At 37.8% G+C, this 19,867-nt stretch overlaps 1 protein-coding gene across 1 annotated transcript; it reads left to right on the top strand.

Annotated features, from left to right (window-relative positions):
- The first annotated feature begins 12,103 nt into the window (after positions 1-12,103).
- LOC113615956 (E3 ubiquitin-protein ligase RLIM-like) lies at positions 12,104-15,423 on the top strand. Its single transcript, XM_027099055.1, is given in 2 exon segments — positions 12,104-12,347; positions 13,694-15,423. Coding segments are annotated over 2 exon segments (1,974 nt in total).
- Positions 15,424-19,867: the final 4,444 nt, after the last annotated feature.

A 19,867-nucleotide genomic window follows, 5' to 3' on the forward strand; every position in this document is an offset into this window, starting at 1 on the left:
GCCTTTCCAGCTAAGAAGAGTCAAAGTTAAACAATGACCTCAGAGCAAAAAACAGAACTTGGACAGTAAAATGCAGTCTCAGGGTAAAGAAGTAAATGCTATAGCTACAGATCCTTGTTTAAGAGCTCAGAAAGATTTTAGGTGGCCCAAGGTAGATAAGGACTTGTCTTAGAAGGAAATGTGGGTGTAGATTTTGTTTAATGGATTGAACACCCAAAAAGAATCATAAGCAACCCAACAGGTGGTGGGGGCGGGGAGAGGGAGAGAGGGAAAGAGAGAGAGCAAGATGGAGAATTTGTGCTATTAGAAGCACCATGAGCTTAGACTAAAAGGGACAGACACAGTTCAGAATGAGAAGAATTCTTGGTACCCTCAAAGTTTTGCATACAGTAAGAACACTAAGAAAGCTACTCAGCTACAAACACGGACCATTTAATGAAGATAGGATGACTCAGAAGGCTGAACTAAGATATTACAGGACCAATTGGTGACCCAGGAAATGGGCCTGGGCCCTAAACCAAGAAACTGGAATCATGCAGTCAGTAGAATTTTGGAATTACTGTGAACTATTCCTTCTCTTGAACAGAACTGTCAACTAATGCTATCCTATGCCTATCTCAATATTGTATATATAGATGTGAGGAGGGCAGATAACGTGTCTTTTTATTTCCCAGGTATTCTCTTTAAGGAGTAAAACTCGAGGAGATGCACCTGAAGAGTCTCTTCGATTTCTAGACCTAATTAAGATGACAAAGTCCTGGACGTTCATACATTATCATAAGGAAATAAGAGTTTAGTGGCCTTGAAAGGGGGTGAATGTACTTTTTCATGTGAGAAAAATGTAAATATTATCTGCCCAGGGGATTGACTGTGGTAGATTAAAGATGGCTGCAAATCCTTCACACTTCTTTCACTGAGAGATTCTTTTTTCCTTTCTTTTGAACCTGGTCTGGGCTATGGTTGCTTTAACCAATGGAATATCATAGAAGTGATGCAGAGCTGATACTGTATACTGGCCTGGGCCTAGCCTTTAAGAGGACTGATGCTTCTACTATGGTCTCTTATAAACCTGACCATTTTGTAAGAAATCTAAATACAGTAGAAATCTGCTAGACTAGGGATTTATCCCAGGGATGCAAGGATTCTTAAATATATGCAAATCAATCAAGGTGATACACCGTATTAACAAATTGAAGAAGAAAAACCATATGATCATCTCAACAGATGTAGAAAAAGCTTTTGACAAAATTCAACACCCATTTATGATAAAAACTCTCCAGAAACGGGGCATAGAGGGAACCTACCTCAACATAATAAAGGCCATAAACGACAAACCCACAGCAAACATAACTCTCAATGGTGAAAAACTGAAAGCATTTCCTCTAAGATCAGGAACAAGACAAGGATGTCCACTCTCGCCACTATTATTCAACACAGTTTTGGAAGTCCTAGCCATGGCAATCAGAGAAGAAAAAGAAATAAAAGGAATACAAATTGGAAAAGAAGAAGTAAAACTGTCACTGTTTGCAGATGACATGATACTATACATAGAGAATCCTAAAGATGTCACCAGAAAACTACTGGAGCTAATCAATGAATTTGGTAAAGTTGCAGAATACAAAATTAATGCATAGAAATCTCTTGCATTTCTATACACTAACAACAAAAGTTCAGAAGAGAAATTAAGGAAACAATCCCATTCACCATTGCAACAAAAAAAATAAAATACCTAGGAATAAACCTACCTAAGGAGGTAAAAGACCTGTAATCAGAAAACTATAAGACACTGATGAAAGAAATCAAAGGTGACAGAGATGGAGAGATATACCATGTTATTGGATTGGAAGAATCAATACTGTGAAAATGACTATATGACCAAAAGCAATCTACAGATTCAGTGCAATCCCTATCAAATTACCAATGGCATTTTTTACAGAACTAGAACAAAAAAATCTTAAAATTTGTATGGAGACACAAAAGACCCTGAATAGCCAAAGCAATCTTGAGAAAGAAAAACGGAGCTGGAGGAATCAGGCTCCCCGACTTCAGACTATACTACAAAGCTATAGTAATCAACACAATATGGTACTGGCACAAAAACAGAAATATAGATCAATGGAACAGCATAGAAAGCCCAGAGATAAACCCACACACCTATGGTCAACTAATCTATGACAAAGGAGACAAGGATACACAATGGAGAAAAGACAGTCTCCTCAATAAGTGGTGCTGGGAAAACTGGACAGCTACATGTAAAAGAATGAAATTAGAACACTCCGTAACACCATACACAAAAGTAAACTCAAAATGGATTAGAAATCTAAATGTAAGACTGGACACTATAAAACACTTAGAGGAAAACATAGGAAGAACACTCTTTGACATAATTCACAGCAAGATCTTTTCTGATCCACCTCCTAGAGTAATGGAAATAAAAACAAACAAAGGGGACCTAATGAAACTTAAAATCTTTTGCAAAGCAAAGGAAACTACAAACAAGAAGAAAAGACAACCCTCAGAATGGGAGAAAATATTTGCAAATGAATCAATGGACAAAGGATTAATCTCCAAAATATATAAACAGCTCATGCAGATCAATATTAAGAAAACAAACAACCCAATCCAAAAATGGGCAGAAGACCTAAATAGACATTTCTCCAAAGAAGATATACAGATGGCCAAGAAGCACATGAAAAGCTGCTCAACATCACTAATTATTAGAGAAATGCAAATCAAAACTACAGTGAGGTATCACCTCACACCAGTTAGAATGGGCATCATCAGAAAATCTACAAACAACGAATGCCGGAGAGGGTGTGGAGAAAAGGGAAGCCTCTTGCACTGTTGGTGGGAATGTAAATTGATATAGCCACTATGGAGAACAGTATGGAGGTTCCTTAAAAAACTAAAAATAGAATTACCATATGATCCAGCAATCCCACTACTGGGCATATACCCAGAGAAAACCATAATTCAAAAAGACACATGCACCCCAATGTTCATTGCAGCACTATTTACAATAGCCAGGTCATGGAAGCAACCTAAATGCCCATCAACAGATGAATGGATAAACAAGATGTGGTACATATATACAATGGAATATTACTCTGCCATAAAAAGGAATGAAATTGGGTCATTTGTAGATACGTGGATGGATCTAGAGACTGTCATACAGAGTGAAGTAAGTCAAAAAGAGAAAAACAAATATCATATATTAACGCATATATGTGGAACCTAGAAAAATGGTACAGATGAACCAGTTTGCAGGGCAGAAATAGAGACAAAGATGTAGAGAACAAATGTATGGACACCAAGGGGGGAAAGTGGTGGCGGGGGGTGTTGGGGGGATGAATTGGGAGATTGGGATTGACATGTATACACTGATGTGTATAAAATGGATGACTAATAAGAACCTGCTGTATAAAAAATAAATAAAATTCTAAAATAATATTTTTTTTTCTAGTTCTCTGACCAGAGATTGAACCCCATCTGCCTGAATTGGGAGTGCGGAGTCTTATCCACTGCTCCACCAGGGAAGTCTCTGGAAAGACATTTTCAAAGGTGTGGATCAATTGCAAGCGAGGGCTGAAAAAAAAAAAATCTACCAGACTACATGGACTGGCTCTGGAAAGCGGGGTGGGGGGGTGGGAGATAGGAACCAGCCAACACCCAGTAGTTCCAAAAGAGCCGTCCCAGACTCCTTAGCTAATTCAGCTAATAAAATGAAGAAAGAAGCCCTAAGAAATTAAGAATCTTAAGAAAGAAGCTTAAGAAATTAAGCCCTGTCATCTTAATCCAAGCCCTGCCTGGATTCCAGTGTCTTAGAATTATGAGATAAAATAATGATAAATTTGTTTCAGCCACTAAATTTTGATGTAGGTTGTCATGCAGTAGTGAATAACCAGAGCACATACATAGGAATTAATAACGTGCAGAAGATGCTGTGCCATCATCAAAAAATCTAGAAACAATTAATGCCGGAGAGGGTGTGGAGAAAAGGGAACACTCTTGCACTGCTGGTGGGAATGTGAATTGATACAGCCACTGTGGAGAACAGTATGGAGGTTCCTTAAGAAACTAAAAATAGAACTACCACATGACCCAGCAATCCCACTACTGGGCATATACCCTGAGAAAACCATAATTCAAAAAGAGTCATGTACCAAAATGTTCATTGCAGCTCTATTTACAATAGCCCGGAGATGGAAACAACCTAAGTGTCCATCATCAGCTGAATGGATAAAGAAGATGTGGCACATATATACAATGGAATATTACTCAGCCATAAAAAGAAACGAAATTGAGCTATTTGTAATGAGGTGGATAGACCTAGAGTCTGTCATACAGAGTGAAGTAAGTCAGCAAGAGAGAGACAAATACCGTATGCTAATACATATATATGGAATTTAAGGAAAAAAATGTCATGAAAAACCTAGGGGTAAAACAGGAATAAAGACACAGACCTACTAGAGAATATGGGGAGGGGGAAGGGTAAGCTGTGACAAAGCGAGAGAGAGGCATGGACATATATATACTACCAAACGTAAGGTAGATAGCTAGTGGGAAGCAGCCGCATAGCACAGGGAGATCAGCTGGGTGCTTTGTGACTGCCTGGAGGGGTGGGATAGGGAGGGTGGGAGGGAGGGAGATGCAAGCGGGAAGAGATATGGGAACATATGTATATATATAACTGATTCATTTTGTTGTGAAGCTGAAACTAACATACCATTGTAAAGCAATTATACTCTAATAAAGATGTTAAAATGAAAAAAAAAAAAAAGAAGATGCTGTGGCTTTTGTTGGGGCCCAACAATGCCAATCAATGGCATATTGATTATTTTAAATTAAAGTTACTTAAGAAACAGCCAGTACAAAAGGGACACAAGATACTTCTTCTCTGTCCCTCTGAAAGCAGGAGATAAATCTCTCATGTGAAAGGTGCTCTCCCTGCATCTGGAGGTAGAAGGACAACCTTATCACCAGAGACAGGGAATTCAGGCAGAGAAGCCTGCATAAACAAACCTTATTACTTCTTTAACTGACTACCCCTACTACCTGTTTAGATTTTTCACTAATTCAGCACCAAAAGCCTAAGTTTCTTTGTCCTGTCAACTCCTCACAAATTTATAGTTTATCTAAAAAGTATGAAAGCTTCCTGCTTTGGCTACTCCTTAGGTCCCATTTCTATGAGACTCCTGTGCACAAGAATTAAAACGTGTTTCTTTTTCTCCTGTTGATCTGCCTTGTGCCAATTTTCTTATTAGTCCAGCCACAAGAACTCAAGAGGGGTAGAGGGGGAAATTTCCCCCTCTCTGCCACTTGTAAAGAGCACACAATGTTCATTGCAGGTGAGAAATACTTAATGGAATACTATTTTCTACCCCTATCATTGTCAAGCTCATTTCTTAGAGTCCCATGGACATGATACATAAGAAAAGATGCCTTGTCAACAATTTGCTGAAATATTAATTCTAAAAATTTTTTAAATGAAAGTCACATCAAATGAACTTACTCCATCAGAAAGTATATCTGGTTAATTAATGAGAAAATTTAATTTTAGTAATCTGAGTTATATTCAATTATATAATTTGGAATCACAGATCATGACAACTTTGACTCTTTTATTTTTTTCACGCAGAATAAGGGACCCATATTGAGTTTCTGATTACAGTTCTCGGCGTCGATCTCCCTTCAGCCATGCGAAGTCTCCATCCTGCTCTGATGATAGATCTCCACCAACCTCTAGATCCAGATCTACTCGAAGTTCCAAGTCCAAGTCCTCCTCTGGGTCCAGATCTTCCTCAGCAACCACGTCCAGGTCTAGATCAATAAGCCTTACACCAGAAAAAAGCCCAAGTCCTGATCACAATTGAAAAATCCCTCCAAGTTTCCTAAAGAGGAAGGAGTGGCGCCCCATTAGGATAATGAGTCATTAGCAAACAACCTGAGGACTTGTGGGGAGGGGAGGGGAGCAACATTCTCAGGTGATCAAAGAGTCCTTGAAATAAGCCACTAGCTGTTGAAAAGGTTATTCTTTAGCATGTTGTATAAGTTTTTACTTGTTTTAAGTTTTGCCTCAAGTGGTAAACCTCATTTTGTATGGTATTTTGTTGCTGTTATTCAACTATCTTCTAAGTTAGTGAGGTGAACAACTTCAAGTTATTATTGGTTTGAATATTTGAGGTAAAACTTCATTTCTCTTTACTGCATTTTGTTTGAAAGTAAACAGATTGTTATCTAATTTGTGGCCCTCCTGATTTAAGAAAATGTGTGCAGCCTTTTCTTTCTGAGTAGTCAAAAACTGTCTAGTGATTGACTCATCATTGCCATCATTCTTTTAAAAATAAAGACCTCCTTGAAGTTATTATACATTTATTTACATGTGCTATTTACCTTTGGGTTTAACTGGTAATCTGGACCTGCACTGGTATAGAGACATTTAAGGTGAAAAGAATTTTGTTAAAGGATTATTTATCAAACATAGTTCTAATCGCCTATGTATTTTTGTGCACTAGACACAGCTGTACAGCAGTTGAGTAATGCTGGTTAGCTGTTAAAGGTGGTATTCTGTAGTGCAGAATGCTTGCCTATTTCACCTTTTCTCCTGATTGCTCCTATGTAAAGGTAATGTGCTGCGCAGTAACAAATGGTTATCCAGTTTATGAAAAAGCCTGACAATTGCACTTCCAGTCACCCTGGCCTTGCATATATAACAGAGCATACAATGAGCACATCTAGCAGGTGAATTTAAAAGTAAATATGCCTTTATTTTTTCCTTTCACTCCCAAAGTGGTCAATCTGACCATCTTCAGTTACGAACTTAAATACGAAAAATGTTAAGAAGTAAATTGTAACTTTCTAAGTACTAAACAACATGCTGTATCTTTTTGTTTATGCATAGAACAAATATTAAAAACAAGACTTTAAAGTAGACAATAACTATAGTGTTATAGGAATTCAAAGTTCTAGATAAAGTATGTTCACACTGTAGAGGAACTTTCAAAACTTCAGTGAAATAGACCTATTACTAGTATCCAGAAACCACACTTAAGCCAATGGTTATTAACCTAACCAAACATCTGTTAAAACTTCTTAAATACACCACACATATACATGCAAGAACACACATAAGTACACACTTACACTAAGACTTTGCTAAATTTAGGCATCCTAACAATCCCACCAGGGAGCTAACTGGTCACATAACATTATCTCACTCATTAGTAAGGTATCGGTGAAAGACATTTTAGTTCCCACCAGGACCATTCTGTTTCTTAATATAAGCCAAATGTTCAGTGGTACTTTAACTCAGGATATTTTCTCTTCATATGAGAATTAAATGAGTATTACTGGGCCAAGGTATCAGAATACATTGTATAATAAATGAGACACATACAAAAATAGGGACATTCTGAAAGGACCTCATGGTACAAAGAAGTAGGAAATTTATTCACAATATTAACATTATACGTCATAACCACATTTCATTCATAATCAAATGAAAATGTTCATTTCCTTCAACTTTACAGAATTTCAAAGCCTAATAAATACTTATTAAACAAATAAATGACAGAAAAATTCTGTTTGCTTATTTTTTCATAAAAATTAAATCCAATTAAACTTAAATTGTATAAACATGTTAACTTTATAGAATGGACAAAAGCAAGTAAGTTTTACATGGCAATTTTATTATAAATTACTTGTTTTTTTCTTCCAGTTTTATGGAGATATACTTGACATTTAGCATTAAGTTTAAGGCATACAGTAAGTCCCCTACACACGAACCTTTAAGTTGTGAAAGGTCAAATATGCGAACGTGTGGTCACGTATCCAATCATGTAAGTTAGTTCACGTGTCTGATGTACATTGTCATGTGTGTGCATCCTCTACAAGTGGTTGTGCTTTTGTGTACTTTACAGTACTGTATAGAATACAGTAGTACAGTATCTTTATTTCAAGCCCAGGATGTCCCAAAGCAAGCATAAAAGCAGCGATGATGTAGCTGGTACTGCTAAGAAGCAGTGATAACGATGGAAACAAAACTGAAAATAATTGAGAGAGTGGAGCGAGGTGAGAAGATGGAATTGGCAGCCCAGAGAAAGGATGAAGAGAGACAAGAGGAAGAAGAAATAACTGAGGAACCGAAGAGATTCACCATGCGGGAAATGGCAAGGGGATTTTCTTTATTTGAGGAGGCACTGTTAGTTTTTGAGGCATAGGATCCAAACAAAGAACAGTACACAAAGGTTGCAGCAGCCATTCAGAATGCAATCCAGTGGTACCATGTCATCTATGACGAGAAAAGAGGCTAGATAGAACTGAATCCAGCAAGGAACCAGAACATGTGCATCAATGTCAGGCATGAGCGAAACTGCAGCTTGCCCTCCATCTCCTGTTGCTGACAATCCCTCAACTCCACCATCTCCCACCTCCTCTCCCTCCTCCAGTCAGTAACTCTTCTTGCCTGTTCACTCGATGCCAGCCCCTGTATGCCAGCTGTTGTACTGTACTAATGTACTTTTCAAGGTACTGTACTGTAAGATTAAAAATGTTTTATTTTTTGTTTTTTATGTATTATTTGTGTGAAAAGTATTATAAACCTATTGCAGTACAGTACTATATAGCCGACTGTGTTAATTGGGTACCTAGGCTAACTCTGTTGGACTTACAAACAAATTGGACTTACGAACGCATTCTCGGAATGGAATTAGTTCCTTTGTAGGGGACTTACTGTACAGCATAATGATTTGACTTATGTTGGGCAATAAGAAATTTTCCTTTACCCTTCTAGATTCTTCTGGCTGGTATAAGAATTAAACTAACAAAGTTTAATAACATGTACATGTTATTAAATCAAACAAAGTTTAATAACATGTACATATGAGAGAGTCCCAGGAAAACTGAATGACCAATATGGCTGAAACCCTCACCTTAAATATGATCTTCAGCTAAAAACAAAAGAGGATGCTGTGGGTAGTGTTTGAGACTTCAAATGGGAGCAAGGTGATTTATATGAAGATGGAAAAGCAAATGTTTGGTAGATGGGCCGTGTAGAGAGACAATGGACACAGAGTGGACTCTGATCTCTAGGCCCTGCTGAGTTTCTCCTACCACTACTAGCCCATATTCTTTGTAGATATCTCTGGTGATAGCTCTATTGGGGAATAATTGGCCCTCTATCTAAATTATTTTAGGCAGTTAGGAGCAAGGTCAAAGTTTCTTCCTGAGACTTTTGGGCCTAGATTTTTTTTCAGCTTGAAATAATCTGCATACCAAAGAAGCATTTTGTGGTGGAAAGTTTTGTTCCCCTACACTTACATACATCATGAAATGATTACCACAATAAGTTTAGGAAACATCCATGACCTCATATAGATACAAAATAAAAGAAAAAGAAAAAAATATTTTTTCCTTGTAATGAGAACTCTTAGGATTTACTCTTAACAACTTTCATATGCAACATACAGCAGTCTTAATTATATTAATCATGTTATACATTACATCCCTATACTTATTTATCTTGTAACTAGAAGTTTGTACCTTTTGACCACCTTCATCCAACCTCCCCACCCACCTCTGGTAACCACAAATCTGATCTCTTTTTCTATTAGTTTGTTTGTTTGTCTTTTGAAATATACTTGGCCTACAACACTATGTTAGTCACTGGTGCACAACACAGTGATTAGATATTTCTGTACATTATAAAGTGATCACAAGTCTAGTTACCATCTGTCACCATATAAAGATATTACATTACTATTGACTATATTCTCCACAGTGTACATTTCATTCCCTTGACTCCTTTATTTTGTGATTGGAGGTTTGTACCACTTAATCTCCCACACATGTTTCACTCATTCCGTGACCCCATCCCCTGTATCAAATTACTTTTTGACATCTGATTACATCACCAATCATATGGCTCTCCTGTTACAACTATTAGGAGCCTTCCAATGATAAGTGGCAGGAATCTTTCAAAGCTTACATTTTAAAAACGAAATACGTTGTTTTACAGATCTAAAAATCTTAAGGCACATCTAGCTTCAGGTATTTCTCAATTTTTTTCTCAGGTATCTTGCTCTTTCTCCATTATTGTTTTCCTCTGTCTCTTTATGTCAACGTTCCTCATTCTTGGGACATAACATAGCCACAAACATCTTCAGGTTTATATCCTACCAGCTTAGCAACCGCAGTGGAAAATGATTTCTCATTTTCAGTAGTTCTAGCTAACATCTCAGATTTAACTCTTAAATATACTTTTGGTCACATGCCCATGCTTAAACCAATTACCATAACCAATTTGAGATATACTGATTGGACATGGCTGCATCATGTGTCCTTTCCTCTAGCCATGGCAGTGAATTCAGCTAAACCTAAACCAAGTGGACTAAGATTGTAGAATGGGTTTTTCCCCCATGAAAATCAGGATGCTATTAGCATAAGTATGTTAAGGGGACACTAAGCAGACAAAATTAAAATCTACTGCTTGTTCTCAAAAAACTACCAAAACATCTTAATCAGTGTCCTATTTCTTACATGAAAAAAATCAAAACTCAACTTATAGTTTGTGTCAATTATTCTTTCTGAGATTAACTCCACATTTCCACCCAACCCCAAAATTGTGGCCACAGTTGCCCAAACAAGCCAAGGTCTTTCAAGTCTACTTCTTCCATCTGACATAGTCTTTCTCTAGCAACACATAACTGCCACTTTCCATCTACAGAAAATATAATTATATTTAAAGATTCAGATTTAAATATAATACCTCTGTGAAACATTTCCCAACTCCCATTAAATAATTGCTACACAGTTCTCTGTACTTACACAATACTGCATATATAAATCTATTATAAAATATACTGTATTTTGATAGTTTCTATGTGGTGTTTCCCTCACCTGGTGTGTGAATTACTTGGGAGTACAAACTGCTTCAACAATTGACATATCTCTAGCCTCTAAGGCAATAACTGACCCAGTTTATGTTGGATGGATTAATTATTAAATAAGTCAAATTGAATAAAGTCTCAAATTCAGCAGCCAAATCTTGTCTTTACATGAATAAGTTGAACGAAGAGCTCCTAAACAAGTGTTAAGTGGGGCTGGTAATATTAATGAGTCCAGAAGCTCTTAGAGGTCTCCTTCAGATAGCATTGCAAATGAGCATTATTTTATTTTCACCAAGCCTTTCAGGTGATACATGCAACAAAATCAGCAAAGTCAGTACTCATTGTGGCACACAAAGTAACTATTATGTATCTGTCTTAAAAGTTCCTGTGATGTTCTGGCTAGTTTTAAGTAATATTTATAATATTTATGAGAAAGGAGGACAAAAATGAACCTGATGCTTTTGTGGAGAAGGAATTCCCTGGCTGAGGAGAAAAGCCTGCCAAAGTTTTGGTGTTTCTTGTTTGTTTGTTTGAAACAAGATTGAAGGACTGTATAATGCAAGATGAAGCCATTAACAGTTAAAAGGGAGAGGACACACTAAAGAGACTCAGCTAGGGCCCTGGTAAATTATCAAAAATTGTGGGCTTTCTTAGTGAGAGTCTATGATTTGAGAAATTCATGAAGAGAAAAGGCGGAGGTCCCTGAGCACCTGAAAATGAGAATTGCTGCATTTAACTAGGCTGACTTTGGCATGGCATTTTGAAGAAGGCAGTCATATGTAATGTAACGAATAAATAGAGCATATCAGAGCCTGAAAACGCCTCCTGAAAACCTGAGAATAGGCTCATGTGGGTGAAACGAGGTGAAGGATGGTGCTTGGCACACTATAAACCCTCAGTAACATTGGCTGGTTTTGAATGAAATGAAATCTAACCTGAATCCAGTCGCTACTCGGTAACAGTGGGGAAGATAATGGGTGCCTAGGCAACGTCTAGCAATTTCCGGAATAGAGGCAGCTCCCAACTGTTCCGTCACCAGGGGCTACAGAACTGAGTCAGGCCGAGAGAAGGGAGGAATCTATGCGGAGCGTCATCCGACTGCGTCGGAACCAGACACTCTGGCCGGAAGTAGAAAGCAAAGAAAACTAAATGACCGTTGGTGAATTTCAACACTATGTCGTGAATTTCAGATAATTTTCCACTTGTTTATTATTAAGATGGAAAACTCGGATTCCAATGATGAAGGAGATGGAGTTTCGGCCCAACGCATAAGTCAAACGGACCGATTGGTTTGGGAAGAAGATTTCTCCAGGTTTGTAAATAATCTGAGTGAAGAAGATTACAAACTTATGAGAGACAACAATCTTCTAGGCATTCCAGGTGAAAGTACAGAAGAAGAGTTGCTGAGAAGACTTCAGCTAATTAAAGAAAACCCACCACAAGACTCAGATGAAAATACAGGTATATTTTGCTTTTGGAGGGAATAGGATGGGATGAATAAGGAACTTCATAATAGTAAATAGTAACTTCATAATAGTAAATAGTAAATTATACAGAAGTGACATAAATTAATTTGGTAAGTAACTTCTCATAAAAAGAACTGGCATTTACTTGATTTTTGGTGAGAATGTCAAGGTATGTTTGTTTTCCTGATTCACATTTGGGTTGTTTTAATTAGGAAACAGTGTGAAGTAGCCTATTTGTATTTTTCTTGGTTTTCTACCTCAATTGAAAGTCCCTCCTACTTCCTGAATTATTTTTTCTACATAGACATGTAAAAAAAGCAAACAAATATTTTATATTCTAATCAGGTGGTTCTCAACTGGGGACAATTTTGCTCTCTCCAACACCTGGGGACATTTGACAATGGCTAGAGATATTTTTGGTTGTCACAGGGGAGGCATGGGTGTTACTAGCATCTAGTGGGCAGAGGCCAGGGATGCTGCCAAATATCCCACAATGCACAGGATAGCTCCCCAAAACAAAGAATTGTCCGGCACCAAAATGTCAATAGTGCTAAGGCTGAGAAACCCTGCTCGAACCTCAGGTCTGGTGCCTTCTCTCCCAGTGTGAAGTAGAGGATTTTACTGTCTAATGAAGAGGATACTATAATACTTTGGTTCTTGAATATGGTCTTATATGTACCATGCTAGGTTCAGTCTATTCATTTGATCTGTCCTTCAATTTAATGTCAATTAAAAATCTTGGTAACATTAAGAAGTATTCAAAATTCAAACTCTTTTAAACCTGTAAAACTTGTTTATGTTTGGGCAATAATCTTATATTTTAAAACAGCTTATATATTATCAAAAGCACATAAATGAAGAGCCTAGAAATAGTAATGTTGGAGACTAATGAAAATTAGACAATAATGTAAATTGAACTAAAATATTAGCATTGTACCTTAACTAGTGTTTACCTTGTTTAATTGTATTAGTGTTTTGACAGTGGACTGAAAAAAAAGTCTCTTGACATTCCTCCTACAGTGGTACACAGGGCTGTGTATATGATGAAATACTGAAAAATAGACTTCCTCCAGATTCCCTTTTTAAAAAATTCTCTAAGTTTATCTAGGATTAGCTCACTCTTTTCAGATGGAATTGAAACTTTTCTACCTTTACTTATAAATCTAGACAGTGTAGTTTATAAAATATTAACTCTATAAATGTGAAATCAGTTTAAAACACCTGAGTATTTAAGTTCTCATTTTTTATTTGTTTTTGAAACAAAGTTTCAGAGTGCTATTTTATGATGGTTCTAATTTTGGTAGTTCTTTTATGCACCCTCCCCATTTTTTTTGTTAACAGATAGAGGAGACTCTTCAGATGATGTGTCTAGTGGTGACTGTACAATAGACTGGCTTAACTGTTCTGGACAAACTGAAAATATGACAAGTGGACAAAGAGAAAACCAATTTTGGAGAGAAGAGAGCCAAATTAATCCTAAAAGTGATCAGTTCAGATTCAGTTTAGAAATAAATTTTAACCTTGATAATGGGAGTCCAAATCCAGAGAATCAATATGTAGCATCTGCAAGACTTCCCAGAAGAGAAAATATGGAAGACAGCCAAAGGCAAGTGGACAATCCACAATCTGAATCAATATTTACAAGACCATCTATGTCTGAACAAGATACAACTGAAACATTAATGGAATTCCCACCTACCAGAAGTCAGAGAAGAGCAAGAAGTAGGAGCCCAGAGTATCGGAGAACCAGAGCAAGAATTGAAAGTTGGTCGCCTCCACGTTCACTTAGGGAAACTGTACAAAGACTTAATCATAGTATACCATCTCAGACTTTTGAGCAGCCTCTGGTAAGTGAGAATGCGAGATTTTCTAGAACTGAGCACCAAGAAATATTGAGACAGCAAATGACTGGATTTGAGTTGCAAAACAGTGGTCTTATTGAAACTTCTAGAACAAGGAATGCCGTTCATGGAGAAAATTCTCCAGATACAACTGGCAGTGGTGAATCTTGGGGAATGAGGAAAATATATCCAACCATACCCTTCAATCTTGAAGTAGGACAAGTTCATTCTGGAGCATATTCTCAGAGAGACAGCAGAGCTAGTAGAACTCAGTTAACATCTGAGACACCAAACAACACTGTCACTTCTGAAAGTGAATGAGGACTGAGGCGTATGTATTCACATTCTGAGCAGGCAGATGTGAGAGCTTATGTCAATACCATCAGAAATCCCGTTTGTAAAATTTTAAATACTAGCTTAAATGATACAACATCTGTTCCAATTCAGAGCATGTTAAGGCAGACAATGACAGAATTTAGTAACTCAAGTAACCTTATGGACATTAACGGTAATTTAGAGCACAGTGTCTCACCTCCAAGTCAAAACATGGAATGGCCAGAGTCACCAAATAGAAGAGATGGTCCTAATGGTAGTAGTAGTGGTAGATTTTGTTGTGATTCAAATCCTAGCTATGATACCCATTCAAGTTCCACACTGATTTGTCATTCAAGACCCAATTGTACGTTTAGTTCCAGTTCTAGTCCTATTTCCAGTTTCAGTCCTATTTCCAGTTCCAGTCCTATTTCCAGTTCCAGTCCTATTTCCAGTTCCAGTCCTATTTCCAGTTCCAGCTCAAGTGATGAAAATTCAGGAATTAGCTCACTGATGTTTGAAGGCAGTGAAGAAAGAAACTTATCATCAGACGTATCATCAGAGACCACGCAAGGGAGTAGATGAATGACCCCAGTAATATTTAATGAAAGTGACTCTGGGCCCTCCTATAATCTGCAACAGTTTTTCCTCTTAAGTGGAGATAATCTATACCCAACTACAGGACTCACCAAAGCACAGATTGACAACTTGGCTGTAAGATCTTTTGGTGAAAATGATGCATTAAAAGCCTGTAGCATTTGCATTACAGAGTACACAGAAAACAGCAAGCTTCGCATCCTACCTTGCTCCCATGAATATCACATTCACTGCATTGACCGCTGGCTGTCTGAGAACTCTACCTGTCCTATTTGTCGTGAGCAAGTAGTGGATTCCAATGAGAGTGAAAATTCTAATTGAGATCTGAATTCTCAGCAATATAAGTGTTATAGGGCTTCCCTGGTGGTGCAGTGGTTGAGAGTATGCCTGCCGATGCAGGGCACACGGGTTCGTGCCCCGGTCCAAGAAGATCCCACATGCCGTGGAGCGGCTGGGCCCGTGAGCCATGGCCGCTGAGCTTGCACGTCCAGAGCCTGTGCTCCGCAATGGGAGAGGCCACAACAGTGAGAGGCCCACGAACCACACACACACACACAAAAAAGAAGCAATTTAAGACTATATTAGAGTCATTCACATAAAGAAGTCATGTTACATTCATAGAATGCCATAAAAAGCTTTGAAACCCTTCTCTTCCTATCTCTCTCCACAGCAGTTTATCCCACCTCCCTAACACTACCTTAAAGTTTCTCCTATTCCCCACTACCAATGTATCAGTCAGTTCTAGCTTAAAACTGATGGGACACTTTAAAAGAGTGATGGAATAGCATTTAATGAAGAGACTAAAGTGTGTAAAGAATGAAGGGAAACCAAGAGATGATGAAGTACCCTGACGCTAGCAACTGTGAGAAGCCAGTATTATAACCACTAGGTTTGAAGGGGCATAGAGAGATAGCAGTTCCTGCAACCCAGAATGTCTTAGAGTTGTAGTAGAAGTCCACCCAACAAGAGATGTAACCTTAGAAAATCGCATCCACTGCCAACCTAAAGTTTGGAAGGGGGCAGATCATGGAAATAAATACCCTTACCTTCTTTCCTCCTGACTTCTAATCTCTTGTCAGTAGTTCATATTAGCCAAACCCAACCTGAAGACACAGAGAGACTGGTCGATGAAGCTGATAAAGGTCAGCCTCCCGGAATCACGGAGCAGGGTTAGGAAGGATGGCGAGTAGATCCGGTAAGCAAATCAGAGACCATCTACCACAACCAGTATTCCCAACTCTCTTCAAACCCAGTCTGTGTATGCTTTCTTGCCTCTTCCGCTTGTTCTCTATTCCACTCTATGACTCAGCTGTTTAACAACCCTCTCTATTTTCCTTTCATCTACTCAGATCTTGTATTTTTAAAAGTGATAAGATGACAAAGCCTTAGAACTTAATTACCTTTCTCTTAAACACGTCACACTTTGATTTGCTGTGATTGTAAACAACTAAGGAAAAAGGGCAGTTATAGGTATGTCTTTAATTTTTGCTTCTTAAATATATTCAAGCTTCAATTTCTTTCTATATATGTTTAGTTCATACAATTAATTTTTAAAACAGATTCTGATTTCTTATAAAGGGTTTTATGGTTTATATATGACTCTTAATCCTTGTGTGAATGACCCAAAGTACCCAACTGCTGCTTGGAGCCTCACACGCTGCAATATGAAAGCCTTAAAGGTAAAACTTGGCTTCAAAAAAACATGTCTACATAGTTCAATTCTAATTGTCCCCAGTAAAACCATCACCCAAAACCCTGAGTATTTGAAATCAAAATTTAGGTCATGCTTCCTTCAAACCTAAACATAGTGAAGGATTTTTCTCCTAATTCAGCCTGGAAACTATTTTTGGGGGGTTGTATTGGCCAGTCCAGAAAATTTTACTTAAAATTTTCAATCCTGGTATAGGTGAGAGTACATTGTATTATAACCTAAAGCAATAATCAGAAATTTTGTGCAACGTGCAACCTATACAAATGTAGGCAGTGTTAAGTATAAACCTCTAAAAAGTTAAAGTCAGAAACATCACTGACCTTTATTTTCTATTTGAATTGCTGGCAGCCACAGTATTTGCACATAACTACAAAATATAAATGGGGAGTGGTGGTGAAGTTTTTTAAAACATCTTTGAGGTAGCATATTTTTCACACAGAAGATATCTGCATGGCCAGAAATGAAGGCTTGGATCAAACCTCTGAAATTTACATTAACTTCTGAAAGTTGTTTGAATATTCTGATTTTTGTGAAGTATTTTTTATATCAGATATACTTCATTTAAAGTGAGTAGAATAATTATAACAGTAGTTGGCTTTCATACTATCCTAACAGATTAAAACCTTCCAAAGGATGATAATTGCTTAATTAATGCTTCAGTACATTCACATGCACCTTCTGTGGTCGACAGAATTCTAAGATGATGCCCAATGATCCTTGTAGTAGCCCCTCCCCTTGAGTATGAGACTTGTGAATGTGATGGAATATCATTCCCATTATTAGATTATGATATATAGCACAGTTGATTGGGAGATTATCCAGAGTGAGCCTGACCTAATCAGGTGAGCATTAAAAGGCACAGAGAAGACTTCTAATCCAGATAAGATGGTTTATACTTCCCTCTTCCTGTTCCCCCTTTATACGCACAACTATATATCCTGGAAATAATATGAGACAACCAAAGGAGATCTCTGAAAGGTCTAAAGAAGGTGAATTGCCTAGGGACCCTCAGAATGGATGAACAACCTCATGGCAGGGCACCTTATGACCCTCTACCAACAAAAAAATGTGATCCAGGCCCAGCATTTCCTAATCCCAATTTAGTAACAGGAAGTGGCTCAAAAAGGCTCTTCCTCCATCACATCAAATGGGAATCCCCCAAACACCAGGTGAGCCTTGCAGAACCTGCAAGGAGGAACAATTGGAAGCCCTGATGACAATAAATGACCAGGGAAAGTGCTTTCCTTCCCCACTGGGCCTGAGATCCCCCTTCACCACCCAGACACATCAGTGGCTAAGGGTACCAGCAAAAGTGATCCTACCACAAAAAGCTCCCACCTGGAAAATGTTCTCCTCAGATGGGCCTGAGACTCCTCTCCCCTACCCAGAAACATCAGGCAACTTGCTGGTACCAGCAATGGAGATCCCTCCACAGAAAGCTCTCAACCTGGTAAGCACCCTCCATTCCTTACAGTCCAGGGAGACCCTGTCACAAGTGCCTGGCCCAGGAAGGACTCTTCATCAAGTGTTCCAGAGATTCCCTTCCCTCACCAGAAGCACCAAGTGCCGTATCCTGGGGAAGCTACTTCAGACCCCATAAGCAGCATGAGAAGGGACCAGAGGTAACCCCACCTGCACAAGATAAACAGACCAAAAGAGTACCACAAAGGTTCTGAAAATTAGGTTATCATGGAACCACAGTCCATAAAAGTACAGGAACTGTGTGCCAAACCTATAAAGAGTGAATGCCTGCTAAAAATTAAAAAAAAAAAAAAAACACTTTAAATAGGGACCAAAGTATCCTAACATAATAGCCAAAATGTCCAAAAGACAATAAAATATCACTACTTATACCAAGAATCAGATACATGACAGCTTGAATAAGATGTGACAGATGATGCCAACCCAAGATGAATTAGATGTTAGAATTATCTGACAAGGGTTTAAAAATGCTGATTTCAGACCTTTAAGACCTTGAACACAGAACCTAGTCACTCCATGCCAGTATCCCAACCTATAGAACTGTGAGCTAATAAAGGGATGCTGTTTTAAGCCATTACATTTGTACTAATTTCTTATGCAGCAACAGAAAACTAATACAACTTCTCATCTGGGATCCATCCTGTACCTAGAAAATGATTATAATGAGTCCTAGACAAGTAAATGGCTTAATGTCTTGGTTCTAGGCCCACTATGACATTATATTCTACCATTTTTCCCAAGAATGGAATCCCTAATTCCTGCTACTGAAGCTCCTAGAAGACAGTATCCTTCCTGTTTGAACAACCACCAATATCTTATCGCTCTAACTTTACTTCACATCACCCTATCTCATTCTACAGTGTATGCTGCTTATATCATAAACCCAATTTAACACTCTGACTTTGAAACTATATAGCCACTTATTTTTGTCTCAAAGCGATTGCTGAGTATTATATTGCTCTTCCAAATCATATTCCTCTCTATCTGCCCTGACAAATCAGAAATTGAGAACATTTGTACCTGAATCTTCTGAGCTCAACCTGATACGTTTTTTACATTACAGTATATCAGTTTAAATACACAGCATCACTGTGATTGTGAGCATAAATATTTCCATCTTAAGAATTTTCTCTGTATTTTCTTTGTAGTTTTTAAAATATTTTATTTTGGCCTAGTTCCCAAAAAAACCCTTATCTGAATAACAAATTCTTTTTGAAAGTAGGTATAGCCTGTGGATAAGTTTTTGATAGCAATATAAAGTCTATCTTTTTTGGCTAACCATGAAAATAAGTTGTGCTCTCAATATTCCATGAAGAATTAAGTATAAAGATTCTTTTGTAAGTGCAAACAAGCCTGAGCATTTAACAACATGAACATCAAAACAATGCCTGTACTGGAAAGTTCACAAAGAAATGTGATGTTTCTGTTAAGTAATATTACATGTTATCAATATACAATACTTTGAGATCTTCAGTATCTTCTTTACTACAATTAACCAAACATTTCATGTCTTTTCATTAGAGAGGTGAATGTATGCTCCCTTCAATGAGAAGTTTCCTGGTATGAGAATTT

This window comes from Aethalodelphis obliquidens, unplaced genomic scaffold, assembly GCF_003676395.1.
Source record: "Aethalodelphis obliquidens isolate GAN/ISIS:26980383/991018 unplaced genomic scaffold, ASM367639v1 scaffold127, whole genome shotgun sequence".
Classification (NCBI taxonomy): Eukaryota; Metazoa; Chordata; class Mammalia; order Artiodactyla; family Delphinidae; genus Aethalodelphis; species Aethalodelphis obliquidens.